Source organism: Mauremys mutica, chromosome 24, assembly GCF_020497125.1.
Source record: "Mauremys mutica isolate MM-2020 ecotype Southern chromosome 24, ASM2049712v1, whole genome shotgun sequence".
Taxonomy (NCBI): domain Eukaryota; kingdom Metazoa; phylum Chordata; order Testudines; family Geoemydidae; genus Mauremys; species Mauremys mutica.
The window spans coordinates 10,864,048-10,883,410 of NC_059095.1; the positions used below are offsets into that span (position 1 = coordinate 10,864,048).

At 52.1% G+C, this 19,363-nt stretch overlaps 2 protein-coding genes across 6 annotated transcripts in view; one reads left to right on the forward strand and one right to left on the reverse strand.

Annotated features, from left to right (window-relative positions):
• Window positions 1-5,601, forward strand: part of BTBD2 (BTB domain containing 2) — a 40,558-nt gene extending 34,957 nt beyond the window's left edge. For all 3 annotated transcript variants that reach the window (XM_044998855.1, XM_044998857.1, XM_044998856.1), the window contains 2 exons: window positions 486-632; window positions 2,549-5,601. In XM_044998855.1, the coding sequence (XP_044854790.1) occupies window positions 486-632; window positions 2,549-2,710 (309 nt within the window). In that variant the 3' untranslated portion in view covers window positions 2,711-5,601. The remainder of the gene's footprint in view (window positions 1-485; window positions 633-2,548) is intronic.
• Window positions 5,602-9,469: 3,868 nt separating this feature from the next.
• Window positions 9,470-19,363, reverse strand: part of CSNK1G2 (casein kinase 1 gamma 2) — an 86,808-nt gene continuing 76,914 nt past the window's right edge. For all 3 annotated transcript variants that reach the window (XM_044998858.1, XM_044998859.1, XM_044998860.1), the window contains exons 8-12: window positions 18,120-18,204; window positions 17,443-17,591; window positions 16,897-16,980; window positions 11,512-11,618; window positions 9,470-10,677 (exon numbers count right to left, since the gene is read on the reverse strand). In XM_044998858.1, coding sequence (XP_044854793.1) covers window positions 10,623-10,677; window positions 11,512-11,618; window positions 16,897-16,980; window positions 17,443-17,591; window positions 18,120-18,204 — 480 coding nt within the window. In that variant the 3' untranslated portion in view covers window positions 9,470-10,622. The remainder of the gene's footprint in view (window positions 10,678-11,511; window positions 11,619-16,896; window positions 16,981-17,442; window positions 17,592-18,119; window positions 18,205-19,363) is intronic.

The following is a 19,363-nucleotide window of genomic DNA, read 5'->3' on the forward strand; positions in this document are numbered from 1 at the left end:
AATGACCCCCATTTTGTTCTGGTTAAACAGTTCTTTTCTCTTCATGAGGCATATTCAGTCTCGTAAAGTACTGTTTGTCCCTGTCTGAGTTCACTCTAAGTTTATAACAATGAACTTGACTCTAACAAAAGGCCTCTTAAATCTGAGTATGAAATGCATTAGGACTCCTTATCTTCAGAATCTTTTTTCCTATTGTCTCCCTGTACTGACTTGTGTTGATGCATTTGCATTTCAGTTTAGTTGTATTTTTCTAAAAGGTCTGAGTGGTGGAGTCGGCAGACATAACGCAGCTAACATCTGTACCAAAGAAGCCTGTGTAAAGCTACCTTATCTCTCTTCACCAGTCCAACGGAGTGTTTAGATAATGAAGATCTCCGCTAACGGGCCTAACGTGCAACTCAGAGAGGAAATAATTAAATGCCAATTCCATCTTCTTTTAAAGAAGCTAATTACACAGATGTTTACTTTTCTAATCCATCTTCCAGATCATCCACACAGACAGCAATACAGTACTGGGTCAGAATGATACTGGCTTCAGCTGTGATGGATCCTCCAGCACTTTCCGGGTCATGTTTAAAGAGCCTGTTGAGATTTTACCCAACGTCAGCTATACAGCATGTGCGACACTAAAGGTACTGTAATGGGGTTCTAGCGTCAGTATGTGGATGGGAGGGAGAATTCATGGCTTTGCTGGTCTCGTGGGAAGTAATATTAATCCTGTTTTTAGACCTCCAGGGTCTCTTGCTGTTCTTTGAAATTTCGCATTTATTGTTTAGCTCCTTACCAATATGCAAGTGGCACGTCAGGGGTTAACAATCAGAGTTAGTTTTGTTTAGTAAATGTTTGCTAGGCAAACTAATGGTGCTGGCTGCATTAGTGCTGAAATTGTCTTTCTGGCCAGTGTAGATAGTCTTGGTTTTGTGAATCTATTTATAGTTATGCCCTTTCTACATGAAGGAAGCAGTATCGGTACATAGCTATCAAGGACTGATCACGTAGTTCTATGGGTTAAACGATGATACATTGGCCCTGTATACACTAGAGTTCAAACATAGAAGCAGTTTTTGAAATAAGATCTAAGGTAGAATGAAGGCCCCATTCCGATGAAAGACTTGTTAAAAATCTTCCTGTCACTACTTTCACCCTTGGTCTTTCTATTCAGTTTGTAAACTCTTCAAGGCAGGTATCAGAGGGGTAGCCGTGTTAGTCTGGATCTGTAAAAAAGCAGCAAAGAGTCCTGTGGCACTTTACAGACTAACCGACGTATTGGAGCATAAGCTTTCGTGGGTCTGACGAAGTGGGTATTCACCCAGTAAAGCTTATGCTCCAATATATCTGTTAGTCTATAAGGTGCCACAGGACTCTATGTTGTGTTCAAGGCAGGACGCTGTTCCTATGTGTCTGCACAGCCCCAAGCATAGTGGGACCCTGATCTTGGGTGGGGCTTCCTGGTGCTGTTGGAATACAGTTGTATGCAAAGTCCTTATTGTCTTAGTGCTAGGAATACTTGGGTGCAGCTAGTTTTCAATCTGAGAATCCTCTTTGCGTGCGCATCCATACTGACAGAACACATGGGAAAGCCTCTAAAACTGGTCCCTGGTTTTCAGTTAGAACAGTGCCCCAGTTCCCTGTGGGAATGTAGAAATGTAAATCTAGCCATGGGTTTCAGATGAGGCACATGAAGCGTGGCCATAATGGGTCAGTGGTTGGAGGGGTGATGGGAAATCAAGTATTGCATGAAATGATTTCATAGTGTGGACATTGCCCAGTGTGTGAATACTGCTAGTGGGCAGCAGGGCTCTTGGAGATGGTCTCCTTCAGATGAGGATACCAGGGTCGTGAGCATTTGTCCTACAGCACTTGGAACTTTTTGCAAGACTTAGCCTAGTAGCAGCCTAGTTCTGACCAAAATTCCATTAAATGGTTATATTTGGTCTACCTGATTCTGAGTTCTTTTCAACTGGACAGAGGTTTCTTCACTCCAGGAAGCCTGTGGCAGAGGGGATGCACAGGAAGAAGTGACAAGACTTCACAATAGCTAGAGAGAGTAAGGGGGAGGGAATGGAAGATGTAGGAAGGGTTGAATATGGTGTACAGGAAGGAGAGTGGAGTTGCTAAGGCAGGGCGAAAAGGGGGGTGGGGCTGGAGCTGGGAGCAAAGAGGTAATGAATAAAATGAGTAACAGCAGCTGCCCAGTGAGGGCGAATTAGCGGTGGAGATCTATGCTTGGCCTTTTTTTGAGCCTTCCCGTTTGAAAAGGAAAAACGTCTTCAAAGCAAGTCAGCGTAAAAACCTCGGACTGCAGCAAATAACTGCTTGCTGTTGGTGTCTTAAAATACTTGAGATTTAGTAGCTGAGAGCTGCTGAACGTCCTCTGTTCCTGAGCACTTCGCAGAGACATAGGGATGCTCGTCACCGAGCAAGATCAGACCCTGAGTTTGTAACCTAGCAATGTGCCTGAGCTGACGTAAGCAGCCTGGTTTCGCTCTGGACTGGCTCTATTCCCTCTTACTAACTGGCTTGCCCCTGTTTTCTGTTACTAATGCAGGGTCCAGATTCTCACTATGGAACCAAAGGACTGCGCAAAGTGATCCATGAATCACCAACAACAGGAGCCAAAACCTGCTTTACTTTCTGTTACGCGGCTGGGAATAACAACGGCACTTCTGTGGAGGATGGACAGATCCCAGAGATTATCTTCTATACATAGTGCAGCTGTTGGAATCAGCTGTGCTGGGTGAACGTTTGTCTCCCCCCCCACCCCCCAATGCCTTTCCAAATGAAATTGCTGGCTGAGGTGGACCGTGCCAGTGGGAGCCACACTAGCCAAAGGTCTCACTAAAATAATTGTAAAGCTCATTTTGCCTTGTGCTAGTGATGCTGCTGCTACCACCACCATATACAGACTAACTGGTTTACTGGTGTCATTTGTAGGTTGCCTGTGGCTAGTAACTCTTTATTTTACTGAAAACCGTCTAATTTCGTGGTTTCTTTTATTGTAATGAATGTAGATGCTTTTACATCAGTTGGAAGCATGGAAACAAGTGGCTCTGATTGTGGTTAAATTCTCCACTAGGTGACAATCCTGCAAAAAGAAAATTCATATTGAGGGTCATATTGACTTTCTTCTTCCTCGGCCTTACTTGGGATTGGGATGAGAGGGTTGCCAGGCCGATTCAGCAGTGCTGCCAAAATGGGGAGGTTTCTTTGAGAGAGGTTTCACGAGAACGTGCCTGCCAGGCTGTACGTACCTTCGATGTTTTCAGAAAGTTAGGGAAACTGGTGTTCACGGAGATTTTCCTATTTCAGCACTACATATTGTGGGAGACCTCAGAATGGACTCCCAGCTCCAGGAGAGCACCTCTGCAGAGACAGACCAGCATTTTCATGTGGGCGTTTTTGCTAATTTGAGACAATCCTTTAAGTTGGACAGTTAGTGCAACCCAACGGAGACCCTTTGTGGCTAGATGATCCTGTACGTAGGTGGAGAGGCCCAGTAGATCAGTACTTAGCAGAGCACCTTTGCTACCTACATGCAGGCTCCCCTGCTCTGTCCTGGAGGTGCTTTTTGCAACTTTTTCTGTATCCTATTTAAACAAATGGGGGATATTTAAAAAACATCCCCTGTGCCGTGTTTAGCAGCAGGGAATCCATACTGGGAGCTGCCACCTTGGTTGCTTTTACCTGACAATGTGCCTCACTTGGCTCCAGTGTAAAGTATATTGCTGCTGTCTTCAGGCAAGTTGCAACTTGACTCTTCTTCTACTGTCTCGTTTTCTTTGCATTACTAACAGTTCATACTGGGTCAGAGCTCTGATGCAAGAGAGGAAGGGGTTTGGTGTTGAACTGTCACTTTAATAATCAGCAGATGGAGCGGGATTTATGAAATGATAGAAAAAAACACTGAAGAGTTTCTGCTTGTCCACGTACATTTCTCTGTCCCCTCACAGCTAGAGCCTGTTCAGTGGGTGTTTGGACAGATTCTCAGAATGATGCTCTTACTGGAGACTTCTGGTTGACTTAAACAAAGCTTTAGCACCAGACTTCAATGGGGGTGGTTTAATGGCAAAAAAGCTGCCCCCTCATCTCTGTTCAAAACTGGTTGCCTTTCACCATAACCAGATGTGATTTCAGCTAAGCACGACGTGTTGCTTTGATGGGAAGTAGCTGTGTGACTTTGTTTTGTAACTGCCTGAATGGTCCCACCCTTTCCCTGACTAGTAAAGACTAAAGGGATTTTTACTTCCCGGCAGTCTGCAGAGGAGGAGGGTATTTGAAATAAAGGCTGCCTTTGTAAGCATAGGTGGCCAAACCATTCCGAAGTGTCTGTGTGGAATTAATTAGTGCATGATGGTGTTGTCTCTGATAAGTTGAGGTTCATTAAAAAGCTTTTGTGTCTTTCTCTCTACTGCAGGGCTCCCCTTGTTAAATTTGTGATAGCAGCCCCCGATCAAAGCATTACATGCTGGTCATCCTCCACTGGAGTGGATGATTTGGTGCCTGTTACCAGTTGGGGAAATAGCATCCCATTCTCACATCACCTCCTCCTCCCCATGGGCTGCCAGAGTAACCGGGTCTAGGTTCTGTGGCTGTCTTCATAACTTTCCACCACCGAGACGGCAAAAATACCAATGTCACCTAGAAATAATCAGTGTAGATGTTAGATACTGTTGTCAGTGTGTTACGTTCTTTAGGAAGACATTGTGAGATGTGTTTTGTAAGCCTGCTTCAGGGTAGGCAGTTTTTAAAATATGGCCAGTACTAAAAATGATGGGTCCACTACTCAAGTTATCGAACCTGATTCTGTGCAATGCAAACAATATTCTGAAATGGATGAACAGAATGGAGATGCTCCTTCCTCTAAGAGGGAAATTGCCTTCTGTTAGAATGTACATAGCTGACCTGCCTGCTTTTCCGCTCCCATTTTTCACCTCTTCTTGTCAAAGGTGGTGGGAATGCCTGCATCGGGGTTGGGGCTTCTTTGCCCATGTATTGCCTGAGGTGTAAACTCCTCGCTGTGAATATAGCACTCCCTGAGCATTTCTGTATATAAGTGGTAACAGCAGAAATTATTGGACCATGAAAGAAGCAAATCTGCACACTTGGCCATGAAAATAGCAGGACGCGTAAGTCATTTAGGCTCACGATCTTGTAACATAGATGAGGTTGAGGTGTAGACCTGCCTGGTGGCTTTTTCCTTTTAAGGCTTATGTTTTACTGTGTCAGACTCCCTCCATTCAATCTTGCTTTCAAGCCACAGGGCAGGTTGCTTCAGAGACTGTCCTGCTGAAAAATGTTTTAAAAAGAACTTAAACCCTGGATGACATCTGAGCAATCTTTGTTCTTACGGCTTTACGTGGTTTGAGGCAATTCTGGCTTTTGTAGATAGTATGAATGTAATTCATTGTGGAACATGCCCGTCTCCAAAAGTATGAGAAGTTTTTATTGTATCATGTCACCTCAAACAGAGCTGGCAATGTCTAGACTCTAGCGCTATATTAATGAATGTATCAAATGCTCATTCAGTGTTCACACTCTGCTTTTTGCCAGCTTTGTGATTTGTAAATAGGAAATCAATAAAGACATTGAGGACGTCTTTAATACAAAGTTTCATGATTGGAAGAGAGCAGATGACAAAACAGCCCCTGGCAACGTCCAGGATTCTGTCTTCAACCAGTGTGGGAAAAGGACTGAGGTATCCGATACTGGCAGGGTCCTTAATTTTGTCTTCCCTGGGTGCTCTAAATTGCTGTAAAAGTTTGCTATTTTGAAGCAGTGTACAAGTATATCTTCCTCTGTCCCCCTTGAGCTTCTCCCTGGTAGAGAGAAGTGTTCAGGGAAAGACAGAAGTTAATGCAGGGAGGTAGTGGGCTGAGCAATACGTGTCTGTCTATACAGGAGAAGTAAAAACTGAGTTGCCCTAAGACGTCTTCCTTACCACTTCCCCCTTGTCTGTCTTTTATTTAAAGTAATTTTGGGGGTAGTTTCTTTAACGCTGCCCCTAAGAATTTAATGATGAAGCAGCTGCTAAAATGTCTTCAATTCGTCTCTCAAAGGCAGACTTCAAGCTGTTGACTAGAGACAGGTTTTGCTGCCAGCTCTGCCATGAGCCCACAGGGGAGGAGACAGGGCTCCTGCTCAGGGCCTGTGGGGAAGAGAGGCTGGGGGGGGCAGGCCTAGCTGAATAAACAAAGAGTGCATCTCTCCTGGCCCCACCAACCGTGGAGGGAGCAGTCTGGCTAGAGAAGTGTGTGCCCCAGGGGAGCGTGTTAGCCATGTACTGTTAGTGGAGGGCTTTACCCATCTCTTCCCTCCAGGCCTGGGAGGCAGCTGCCAACAGCAGACTGACTTCTCCAAGCTCATAAGCCTATTGAGGGCTGTAGCCACCTGCGACCTCAGCACCTCCTTGATTCATTCCTCCAGCATACACAGCCTGGCAAGACTGCTCCAGCCTGCTTCAGTCAAACCCCATCACTGATGAGCTGTAGTGCACCAACAATCACTCACTCACAGGAGCTGTCCCTGCCAGCTGCTGTGCCAGCAGCAACTCAAGCTTGACTGGGCTACAACCCTTAGCTAGACCAGGGCTACTCAGACCTCAGGGGTTCAGGAGCTAAATTAGCCATCACCATTAGCCAAGAGAGCCACAGTCCTGTGAATTAATTGCTTCATTTACTACACTAGATGCTATGTATTCATAGTTTAAACAGCATGAAGGGAAATATGTAGTTAACTTATTTGCTGTGAGAATAGCTATATAAGTGAGTGCAAGGTGATAACGATTAAATCAGTGTTTTAGTATCAGATGCTGCAGCCAGCAGTGGGTGACACAAAGAGTCACTTGCAGGCCTGACCCAAGCCGGTGTATCACTGATGCTGTGATTGGGTCCCACTGGCCTGCAGCAGTGAGGTGCAGCACATGAGCCACCTACTCATCAGTGATGAGTATAGGCCTCAGTGCAGCCAGGTAAGCAGGGTGGGAGGTGCTCTGCTAATGCCTGTTTATATTTAAGGCAGTTACATAACTGGAAATAAAGGAATTACTCATGCTACAATGAGGTGAAATAGCAGCATCCCTGGTGCGTGGAACACCTCCTTAGCCTTTGCTTAAAGCCAGCATAGCCCTACCTCATACATGGGCTGGAGCATGTATTCCTTAGGCTGGAGTAGAGCTCCCACCCACTCTGTATGTAAAATCACCTTGTTTCTGGTTAGCAGGGACAATGTGAACCAGGTGCCATGACTAGCATCTCCCTTATCATCCTGTGGACTCCGCCAGCCAGCCAGGCAATCATCCACCTCCTGTCCTGCTTTTTCACTTGTGACCTGCCATTGCTTCACAGGGAGAATGAGGAGTTATTGTCAAAGGACAACTCAGCACCATGCGCTCACCCTCCTCTCTTGAGGCTCCTAGCAGAATGAGCTCTAAAGGCCTACTTCCCCCTTCAAGTTCCCTGCTCTCAGTCACCTGGGGGCCTGTCTGTCTTCAGCTGACAGACATATGCATGAGAACAGAGCTCGGGGTGTTTTGTTAAGCACTGTTGCAAGTTGTTAATGGTGCCACAAGCCATCGTCTTCCCACAGCACCACCCCACAATAAATCCTGATGGAAACTGGGGGGTTGGATTTTTTTTATTTTTATTTTTTTTTAAAAAGCCCCTAAATTCTATGGCTTCCTGGAAGCATCAGAGAAATGTAAATACCAGGTCTTACACTTTTACTTAAAGCCATAACTAAATTCACACTGGAACAGCCACCCTTCTCCTCTGGAGCAGCACAAGTAGAGACTCTTTCCATACTGTGAGCGAGTCTCCTGCTGCCCCCTCCAGCTCACGCAGCCCTTGCACCCGACCCTTCCATCGGCCAGGAAGAGAGTCAGAAGACAGAGTTGGGCAAATGCTCTGACTTCCTTCCCTTTTGTTTTATTTCCTCATATGCCTGCAGTAGGTTTGTCTGAAAAGACACATGGCAAACAGCAGTCCAAATACTCGCATGCACCCACTCACATACATACTTTTATTGTACACCTTCGGGGACTGGAAGTACAGTTCCAGTGAAGATTTAAGGCGGTTTCATTTGCATTGTTTGGGAAACAAGGTCAAACATTGCACATAACTAAATACCCTACAACGGTCTTGATTTGGTGGAATTCATTGAGTTGTCAAGAACCAAGCGCTCTCTAGCAGCTGGCTGTGCACTCCTTGCCTAGCTAGTCCAGGCAGCTGTCCCTCCCCACCACCGTGGTTCTCTTGAGCATGACAGAGGCACTGCTGTTGAAGTAAAACTGCAGACCAGAAGACTATGAGGCAGTGACTGATTCAGAGTCCCCAGGATCTTTTAAAGGGGCACCAACATTCCCGCTCAGGGTGGATGCTGAGGAGGGAGGAAGCCTGTTTTTAACCATTCAGCTCTGATTTAAATGAAAGGAATGTAGCTCGAAGAGTGACAAAGCTGCTGTATTCCAGCAGGAATGGGAGAGGTAGGTGCCAGGCTCCCCCTGCCTGTGGGCCCTAGACACCTGCCCTGCAGCCGTATATATTCCTACCCCATGTGCTGCAGCAACAGGCTGGAGGCTACGGGCGAGTAGCTGGCACAGCTCGCTGGTGAGTCAGCACAGGGCCCCATTCTGTAGGCCTCTGCAGGTGGGTAAAGCAGGACATACCTAGCACAAGTGGCATTTGAGGACCTCCTACCCGCTCCCCCTTTGCTCCAGCAAAGAATGGCAGTGTTTATTTCAGACAAAGGCTTTGATGGTCTCAGACACAAACTTCCTCCTCCTGCACAACCTCAGAGCAGCTTCCAGCTCCTACAGCTCAAACATTACAAGTGTCATAATTACATGGAAAATTAAAAAAAACCCACATGCTACTTCCCCACCCGCCCACCCTGTAAAAAAAAACAACCACCCCAAGTCAAATATTGTTGCCGTGGTAAATACGCACAACTGGACACACATTCTCAGTCATTTTACACTGAATTGAGGTTGGCTGTTGGGCCCCTTGTGGCTGTTTAAAGAAGAGTTGTGTCTGGGTGTGTGTGGGGGGGGTTATAGTTTAAAAAAAAAAATCCACAACTAGGAACTGCCACATGTGATCAGCTAAGGAGTAAGCACACGGGCCTCTGATTGGTGGATGAGCTGAGTGGGCCAATCTAGGTGAGTTTCAACCTTCATAAGGTTCCCTCCAGAAAGGAGGGGTCAGTGGCCAGACAGAACAGCCTAGCTGGATCTGTCCTCATGAGAGTTGCTATTTCCCAGCAAGCTACAACTCCACACTGGCCCTTTTTCACCTTGCCCCTTTCAAGTGGGATGTGGAACCCCAAGGAGTTTTAACCAGTGCCGGCCTCCCCTCCTCCCCCCAGGGAACATGCACACGGCTGCCTTACTGCACTGGCTTGGTTTTGGTTCATTTAGGAGGCTCTTGATCCTCCCAGGAGGTCAGAATATCAGCAACGGGGAGATTCACTGGGCTAGGGGCCTGAACAACAGGAAAGTCTTTTTAAAAGAGTCCAGTTAAGCAACTTCACAAACCGAGGACACTGAACTCTCATACCAGGAGAATAAGCAGGACTCAGCAATCCTGTGCTCCATAAAACCGGCCTAGGCTGTCGTGGGCCCCACCCCAAGGCTCATTGCAGGGACCATTAAGACATCCTTTTTCTACCTTGCTCTTCAACGTTAAGTTTCCCTTTGGTCTTGGCCAGGTGCCCCCAAGGGAGGCTGCCCATTTCAAAGGGCCGAGGGCGCAGCTTCAGGGTTCTGATAAGCTCCCACCCATTCCTGAGACCCTAAATTCAGCTCCCCTCCCCTCCTCCCACCTGATTTCCCCAGTTAATTACTAAACTGTTCATTTCAAGACCAAACATCGCTTGTATTGCTAGCAAAAGTGCATCGTAAAACGAAAGTGTAAACGAGTCCCTCCTCCACGCATCACCGTACCAGAGACTCGGCTAACATAGCGGTTGATCGCCACCACAAGGAAAGAACTTGAACCAAATGGGGGAGGGGGAGCTCACAGGGAAAACACAATCTTTAAAAGAAAAGCAGAATTTCGTAACACTAAAAAGAGGAAGGTCAAAGACTGACAACTCAGCACTCTGCACCGAGACTTAAATTAACTTCGGCGATAAAGAAGCGACAGGGAAAAAAAATTCTCCATATCCCCCCCCGCCCCTCTTGAAATTGTCTTCGGCTTCTTCTACGCCAGCAACGTTTTCTGAGTCTGTAGAGTTGATCCCCGTTTTCAAACTAGTTAATAGAATCAAAAGAAATTCACGTCATGGGTTTGGTTGGTTGGTTTCCTTGTTAAATAGCTTAATGCTCTCCGTGGACTGCACGACAGCCGGGCCTGAGAACAGCGGCACAGTCTGACTGGGTCTGAGTAAACGCCCACTGGGTGGAAGTGGTGCTGGTGGAGGAAAAGCAAAGCAGTTTGGGAACGTCCCTCCCCCCCTCCCCATCCACACACATGGTGCTAGGCGGTGAAGTCATGACGGCTCTTCCCCCACCCCCATCCAAATCAGAGGGAGGGAAGGCCTTGCAGATCTGATCAGGAATCTAGACCCATCCGGAGCCAGAGTTAGAGGCGATACTGCACAAACTGATCCGTTATGTCCCTGGCAGATCACTTGTGGCGCTGGATGGTTTTTCTCTTCCTCCTCTTGAAGAAACAGCAGCACCTGTGGAGAAAGGCAGACGGGCTGTCATGCCCCCAGACCTGCACTTGTCCTCTAAGGCCCACAGCAGGTTCCTCCTGATTCCAGAAGGGACTGGACATTGCAAGGGGGAATGAGAATATCTGGAATCATCGCAGTTCATGATAACATGGTTTTTTTTGGGGGGGAGGGGGGGGAAGGGGGAGGTGTTCTTGAACCTCCTGCCTCAGGGCTTAAGCCGATCTCTATTAGCGACCAGGAGGTGGCCTGTGTGGGGGCAGATTCTCCCACATCTGCTGCTGGGGGATTCTTACACCTTCCCTCCAAAGCAGCAGGTGCTGGCCACTATCACAGAGGGAATATTGGGCGAGATGGACCATGAGTCTGAACCCATCTGGCAAGCCGCACAGTTCTAAAGACCAGCAAGAAGTGGATGTGGGTTTGGGTCCCATCTCTCTTTCGTTCCCCGGTCAATGAAAAAAAGGCCCAGACCGCAAGACAGTGGGGGTGGGGACATTTCACAGGAGTTAGGGGGGCACTAGTGAGATCACCACCCTTAGGAAACTGACAAGCGCTCTGGCAGATGAAGATGCAACGCTGGTCAGTGCGGGAGCCAATGATCCTGCCTGTGGCTACAGAGTCCAGGCCGGGATTTAGGGGAGAGCAGCACAGGCTGCGTTCCTAGGAACTAGAATGAACCCCAGGGTCTGTCTCTGGCCAGCAACCTCAGTACAGCATCCCCTGCAGATTGAAAACAGACAAGTCCTGGCTCTTGGGAGACACCATGTGGTGACATTCGGGAGAGCAGGCTGTGAGCTAGAGAGAACAGCAGCCTCGTAGATTCAGCCGGGTCCTTACTTTGTATCATCCGCTACCTCCACCTCGGCGGGCGCCGTGATCGGGGCATTCGAGTGTCCCGCGGTTGGGTCGTCCGTGTTCAGTTCTCCGTTGGTGGAACTCATCACCTGGGAGGAAAAGTTGGACAGTCAGAGACTAGCTGTGTTCAAGCAATACAGAGGGCGGAGAGGAGAACAGAGGCTGTTCATTGGCCCTGTTCCATCTGACACTGAATCCCCGTTTCCCTTCTCTGGGCAGGAACCAACAGTGCCCGACCCTGCCTTCCCCACAGGCCGTGTTATATAGCGCAGGGGGCAGGTCGAAGCAGCAGCCCCATAGAGAAACTGCCACAATGTAAGAGCCAAGTTTCCTTCTAAGCACCTGGCCTGGGAGGCGACCTACAGGTACCAGCGGTCGGGGGAAGGGAAATGCCAGTACCCGGGACTGCTTTGCCTGGGGTGGCAGCATTGCTGAATCGTATCTGTCCCAGGGCAAGTTGGCAACGAGAGCCATAGGCGCTAGACTAGCTAGCGGGGCCGGACCTCAGCCTCCCAGCACTCTCAGCAATGGAGCGAGCTCGCATCGCTTGCGGAGAGGAACGCCCTCCTGTCTCCTCGCAGCAGAGGAAGGGTTTTCCAGAAGGCTATTTAGCAGGGCCTGCCACACAACACGCCTGGAAAGGGTCCAGATTTCATTTCTGTAGCAATGAAATCTGGCTCTTCCTGTGCGATCAGATCAAAACTCAGCGAGCCTCAGAAACCGCCTGCCAATGGCAACCCAGCGAGCCGGGCAGCGCTTCGCTCCATGGCCATTCGCATCCCGGAGAACTAGGCCAGTGGAGCAGCAGTGCACAAAGGTGGTGGGTGGGGGGTTCTGTTCTGCTCCCAGCACCTGTTTTGTTACTTAGCAGTAAAAACAAGCAGGAGAAGGCAAAACCCCAGGGGCTGCCCTGAGGTTTTAGCTATTCACATGCCCTGGATTCCCACTAACTTCCACTGGCCCAGACACGTCGTCCCGCCTTGGACCCACGTGCTGTAGATTGACTCTCCCTAGCTCCGTATCCTTTGCTCACGTGCCGTTCGCTACTATCCTCAGTGGCGGCTAACGCCGGCTCACGTAGCAGATGGAACAGAGCAGTGCCACCAATGGCTGCGACACACCAGAGCCAAGCCCCTCGCACGCCAGCAGGTCCTGTGACCTCACCACACACCGCTACAGAAATGAAACCAGCAGCGGCTTCCCAGCGCTTTTGTTCTTGCTACAGTCGCCAATGGAGCCAACGTCCCTGGATAGGGATCGCTTCCGATTTCACCGCCGGCGCTCCTGTGGCAACAGGAGGGGCCAGGCCAGCACTGCAGCAGCTGAGCAACTCTGTTTGATCCCCTCACCACCTCTGCACACTGCCCTCCAGGCAAGGCCAGGTGACCTGGCTGATGTCCAGGCCTAGTACTTGAACTCTGGCTGTCCACACCCCTTCCCTGGGAAGGCCTAACCAGCCTGGCCCAGCTACGCAAGCTCACGCCCAGCCGCAGTGACATGGCTGTGCCTCCACCACAGCGCAGTGCGGTCAGGTCAGCATTGCTGGGGGGAGAGCAGCCAGGCCACATGTGAACGGCACAAAGTGACCGTCACCGCAGCCAGGGGGTGGTGCCCACAGCCGCCACATTGCGCCAGCTCGAGCGGCAGCCTGCCCGCCCCCCCGGGACCAGCCCCCTGGCGTTAAAAGCACCCCCACACTGGAGCTATAACTCGAGTTAACTGCAGTGAAGACAAGCCCTGAGCCTAGAGAGCACACCAAGGGGGAGGGCGCGTTGCCACAGGAAGCAGAGCGGTGCGGTGAGAACGGCTGGGTGTCCCTTGCCCACTCACAAAGGCCGGTGGTGGGAGCAGGAGCCAGGGAGAACACGCAGGACTCAAAGCTCCGCTTGGGAGAGTTGGCCGAGCTTTGCCCCAGGAACAAATCAAGTGAGGACAGACAGACCAGCACTAGTGAGCAACTAGTTACAAGGAACGAGGGTGAAATCCACCGAGACAGGGCCCAGCTAAGCCTGTGAATTTCTCCCTTTCACCATGAGACACACAGAGCAGAGCTGCCCCAGTTTGTGGTAGGGGGATTCTTGACCCTAGTGGAAATGTGCTTCAACACACATCCAGGACAGTCTGCAAGGGGCTGGGGTCACAGAGAGCGGGAAAGGAGGAAGACTACAGGGCAGGATTAAGCATGGCCTGCACATCTGAGAGCGGACGTGGTTTCAAGCTTGACTGATGCTGGAAGCGGAAGAGGAGGAGCACTAGAAAGGGATGGAGAACCAGGGGACAGGCTTATGGGACAAAGCCAGGGATTCCACGTCCACGGACAGAAACAAAAGGCTGCAAAGCCCGATCCTGGGGATAAGCACAAATCGCGCCCAAAGGATGCTGCTGCAGCCAGTGTTTTGTGGGACAGGCTCCTTCCCCGGTGGCCCGTCCCCCTTGGGAATGCCCCCTCCACTCCCACTCAGCACCCTGCATGTACCTGCACAGAACCCCCAAGCCTGCTGGTCGCTAGGTGAGTTCCTAGAGGTTCCTCGGCAGGCAGCTGACTAGCCTGAGGATCACACAACTCGTTCCCCTCGGGCGACTGCTAGTGACCGGCAGGACAGGAAACAAAACAGAAGAAGAAGAAGGATGGAGACGAGGAGGTGGGGACGGTGGGGGAGAGGAGTCAAGAAAATAAGACATGCAAAAGCAAAAATATAAACAGAGCAGCACTAGTGTGTTAAGGCAAATAAACCAGTGTGGTCCCCAGTGAAATCCCAGCAGACTGCAATGGGCTGGGACTCAGAGCCATTTGACTGGCTGCTGGTCTGTGGACTGGGTTCATGCTTTACTCACACCTTCACTTGTGCACATGTGCACACGTACCCCCCCACACTCCCCACCGTAACACAAGGATCTCGTGGGGTCTCTGGCGCACTAGTCCGGGCAGATCAGGCATTTGGTCTGCTGCCCTCCGCTTTGGCCAACGCTGAGACATGCTGCTGGCTTTTGGAAAGTGCTGGCGACGGAAGCTGTTCCGCCATGCGGAGCAGTGCCTCTTGGAGGGGACAGAGCGGGGGGAGCCGATGCTGCCTGATATGTGATTTTGCAGAATGAAGATAGATCCGTAGCTTTAATTTCTGTCAATCTTTCCATTCCTGCAGTGTTTAAAGCCAGAGGATTCAGGAAAGATCAGGGCTTAGAGTAAACTGGGTAGGAATCTAGATATAGCGAAGAACTGGCACCTCCTGTGTATCAGATCCTCTGGGATCACACTGGGCGCCTCGTTCTGTAAAAAGCCTGCGGATAACCTTCCACTGGGGATGTTACCACAGTCTCCCTTCTTCCCACTGCTGCTGACTGCCCCCATCAGAGAGAGAGAGAGAAGGTCCCATGGATAACTGAGACTAGGGGATGAGTCAGGAGTCCTGGAGAATATTCCCTCTCCATAAAAGCAGTGGGACTGCTGGGTCCGCCTGTGCTGCCCACACCCAGCTGGTTCTGATGTCTGCACCAGGTCCAAAAGCCGAACCCAGCTCCATTTGGCCAAGGTAGTGGTGACCCGAGGTCCCACCTCTGCTCCTGAGCACCAGGCTTCAAGAGGATTTCTTTGTACGTTAAGGCAAAGGGAACCCAGTTCTCTCCAGCTGCTGGCTGCGGAGGCTGAGCCTTGACAAAGGCTGGGTGTGAAACCCGCTGGTCCCTACATACTTGGGGACGAGCAGTTTTTAAACTAAGTCCTGATCGTGCAGCATCGGCTGGAATCAAACCCCCTTTGTCAGGGCACTCATGGGCAAGAGAACAAGTCACAAGAGAGCGCTGATTACTCGGAGCTCGGCCCGGTCACTGTAATGTCCTCCCCACTCCATGGGTTTCCTTGGCTGTCCCATCTTCTGGGAGCATCGCTGCAGGAGACCCGTTACCTGGGACTCTGCCCTGCTTTCCTAGAAGCTAAGCCAGGTAAAGTTCTCCCTCTCCCCACCCCGCAGAGCCAGCACTGCCACCATCTGCCCCTGGCCATTCCTCACTGGCCCCTGGGAAGAGCCGCCTCAGCAAAGTGCCTTCCTGGTTCTTAGGGCGAGGCTGCCACGCGCTATTCTCCTGCCGGCAACAAAGTTGGGCTCCACCGAACGGATTCCAGCTCAGCTCAGCAGCGCCTCCCAGACCTGATCTGTCTTCACTCATGTCTCTATGCCCCCCTCTCCCCGCCTCAGAGAGCAAGAGACAGAGGCGGAGTCTCCTCCACATAGTGGTGACTGCGGCGATCATATCACCTGCGGCTCTCCCCACGAGGCAGCATGGAGAGACTCCAATCGGCTGGCCAGCCCAGCTCCCGTCAGGGCTGGTTTAACTCAGCTGGGCACTCCCACGGTCCCCTTCATGGTCACCCAGGTGGGGCGACAGGATCAGGCCGCCCAGCCGATTCCAGCGTGGCAGGCAGCGCCAGCAATCCCGACACACCCCATTCCCTTCGCCCACCACAAGGGGTTCTAGGACTGCACCAAGCCAGTCTCACCACCAGCTCAGGGCCTCTGGACTCACCAGCAGGGCCTATCCACCGTCGCTCCAAGGACCTGGGCATGTGCCGGGGCAGGGATGTGACATGGGAGCCTGTCCTGGAAGCCACAGCTCTCCGGACATTGCTCAAGGACCTGGACCAGGGCTGCATGACACCGGCACTGGGACAGAACCCCAAGAGGTGGCTCTGAGACTGGCCTGAAGGCCCGTCACCAGTGAGCCGGTCTCGCCCATGGGCTGGGTTCTACAGTCAGTGCTGAGCCCAAGAAGGACAAAGTCTCAACTGATCCCCAGCCAGGGCTCCACGACGCACACGGTCCCACCCTGCCGTCCAAGCCCCATGGTGCCTTGACAGCAGGTCAGCCATGTACCAACTGCACTGGGGCCTCCAACATCCCATCCTCCCAAAGCATCCAGGCCTCCCACGAGCCAACCCAGCGCCGAGAGCACTGGCCCAGCCTTCCCCGGCCAGCCTCAATGGCACAGCCCTGCAATCGCCGCTGGGACAGGGGTGCAGAGGCAAGAGACCCTACAGACTTGCACTTCCCAGGGGCCTATGCCCCACCTCTCTGAGGAACCCTCCACATCCCTCCTAAGGGCTTTCCATTTCCCCCGCAGCTCCACACCAGCCACCTTCCTTCTGGCCACGGAGAAAGGGACTGGCCAGCCGATGTCTCCCCTGGATCGGCCGGAGGAGATGCCTGCCTGCTCTCAGCCTCCCCAGTCCCCACGGGAATGGCTAATGGTGTCTGGACTCCTCCTCCCCACAGCTTCCGCGATGAATCGGTTGGTTCTGCCTGCGCTCGGACGGGTTCGCTCCGCCCCACCATGGGCGAGCTGCTCTGTCGCTGGGACTGGCTGGGGGCTCACCTGGTGTTTGGTGTGTGGCTGTGCTTTGTCTCTGTTCGGAGGCTGCACCTGGACGTCGCTGTGGATTGTGCCGATTGGAGTTGGCTGCAATCAAGACACCAGGAAGAAAATCATCAAGAAAGGCCCAGTAATCTCTGTGTAGGCCGTGTGCGCCTTGGGTTTTCACTACCATCCGGTGGGGAGAAGGCCCGGGAGCTGGGGGAGGGCCCACGCTGAGCAGGTGGAGGGCGGGATTGTGGCTCATGCTATGAGGGGAGAGATCTCACTCCTGGGGGCTGGGATGGGACTGGCTTGGGCCGGCCCCACTAGAATGAAAATGGCTGAGACAACGTGTGTGTTCTGGGTGGGGGGCAGACAAGGCATTGAGCCGTGGAAAGGGACTAACGGGAGGACGGGGGGAGCTAACCTCTCAGGAGCCAGAGGGGATCTCACACAGCCAAGCTCTGCCTGCTGCTCCCATGTACTTCGAGCCGGAGGCAGCCATCCAGCCCCTCCCCCAGGGGCACTCGGGGCAGGGGTCTCCCCCCTCCGTTCAGCGGCACTTACTAATGGCTTCCCGGCCCAGTCATACTCGTAGTCGAAGACGTAGCCGCTCCGGTCGAACAGGTCCGTGAAGAGCTTGCGCAGGTAGTCGTAATCCGGCTTCTCGAAGAAATCCAGCCGCCGCACATAGCGCAGGTAGGTTGCCATCTCCTCTGTGGAGGCACAGTGGACTCAGCGCGGCTTGCGAGCCGTGGCCAGGGAGCACCCGGCCTGGGGAGGCACCACAGCAAGAGCAATGGAGCAGCAGGGAAATGCCCACAGAGGCTGGAGGGTCTCCGACCGAATGGAGACGGCTGTAGGGAACAGCCACGGGGAGAGATCCTACCCCTCTCCGGTCCCCCGTTCCACTGCAGACAGAGGCTGGGGGAGAAGTCCAGCAAGCCCAGCTATAGGAGGTGGGGCAGGAGGGGGCGAGGCTGCAGTGAATGGTGCTGCAGGGAACCGAGCTGTGCAGTAACCCATAGGTGGCAGTGAAGGTTAGTAGATAGTGCACCAGACTGGGACTCAGGAGACCAGGGTGCTAATCCGAGCTCTGCCACTGACCTGCTGGGTGTCCTTGGGCAAGTCATGTCCCCCTCTGTGCCTCAGTTTCCCCTTCCAGATTCTGGCTGTCTGGTCTATTTAGTGCGGGCGAGAGCGCGGGCCCCTCACGGCTCTCCTGACTCGAGCAGCACCCTTACCTGGGAAGTTTTCACACAGGACTTCGACGGGGGTGGCTCTTTTGGTGTCTCCGATCTTCTGATACCGCTCCTTCAGCGTGTCAGCCTGGAACGAGGAGCACGGGTGAGAGCTTGGCAGGGCACCGCGGACAAGCACCACGCACGCCCGGATGGCCTGGCAGGAGCACATTGGCCAAAGCCCTAAGACAGGGTTTAGGAGCTGACCTTGGGCTTCCCTCCCCCAACCATCCTGGCAACTGTAGTGCCACCCCACTATCCCGCTGAGCCATCGTTGGTTTCCGGAGGAGCAGGGAGACTGCATCTGTGTCTCACGTCACTTGGGACTGGAGCTCATCCCTGGAACGACCTGTGAGTAGCCAGTCGTCGAGGTATGGGTATGGGTACACCTGAGCTTGCCTTTTCCGCAGGAAGGCTGCCACCACTGCCATGGGGGGCTGGGGACAGGCCAACCGGGAGAACCGTGAACTGGGAGCGATACTGGTTTACGACAAACCGGAGGAGGCGCTGGTGCGCCGGCTGAACGGCAATATGGAAGTATGCGTCTTTCATGTCGAGAGCCGCGTACCAATCCCCCGAAAGTCTAAAATGGGTCGAAGATCCCACTTTGCCTTGGGGATTGGAAAGTAATGGGAGTAAAACCCCTTTCCCCTTAGCTCCTGTGGAACCTCCTCCATCGCCCCTATCCTGAGGAGCGAACGAACCTCCTGCATGAGGAGTTGCTTGTGAGAGGGGACCCTGAAGAGGGATGGGAAGGTGGGTGGGAGGGAGGGAAGGAGGAGAACTGGAGAGAGTGTCCCACCTGTACCATGAGTAGGACCCGGTGGTCCAATGTTCTGTGGGACCACGCATGGTGTAAGTGGGACAGCCGGTTTAAAATCTGTGGGGATAGATCCGGGAACTGGGTTGGTACACTGTCCACGGTCGTGCCTTCAAAACCCTTGCTTGTTTCCAGGCTGGGGTTTATTCTGGCCTTGGTTAGGCACATTGTTCTGTCTATGCCCGTGATTTCTGCCCCGCCTGCGATACGGCTCCTGCCTGGGTCAGGGCTGATACTGCCTCTGCTGCGGAGGCTGAGGCCTGAAGGGCTTTCTCTGGGATGCTGGCGTATGCATCCCTTGCAACTTCAGGGTGGTCCTAGAATCCTTAAGGCCATGCAGTCTGGAGTCTGTTTGCTCGGAGAAAAGGCCTGAGCCCTCAAAGGGAAGGTCTTGGAGGGTATTCTGGACCCCTGGAGGGAGGCCTGA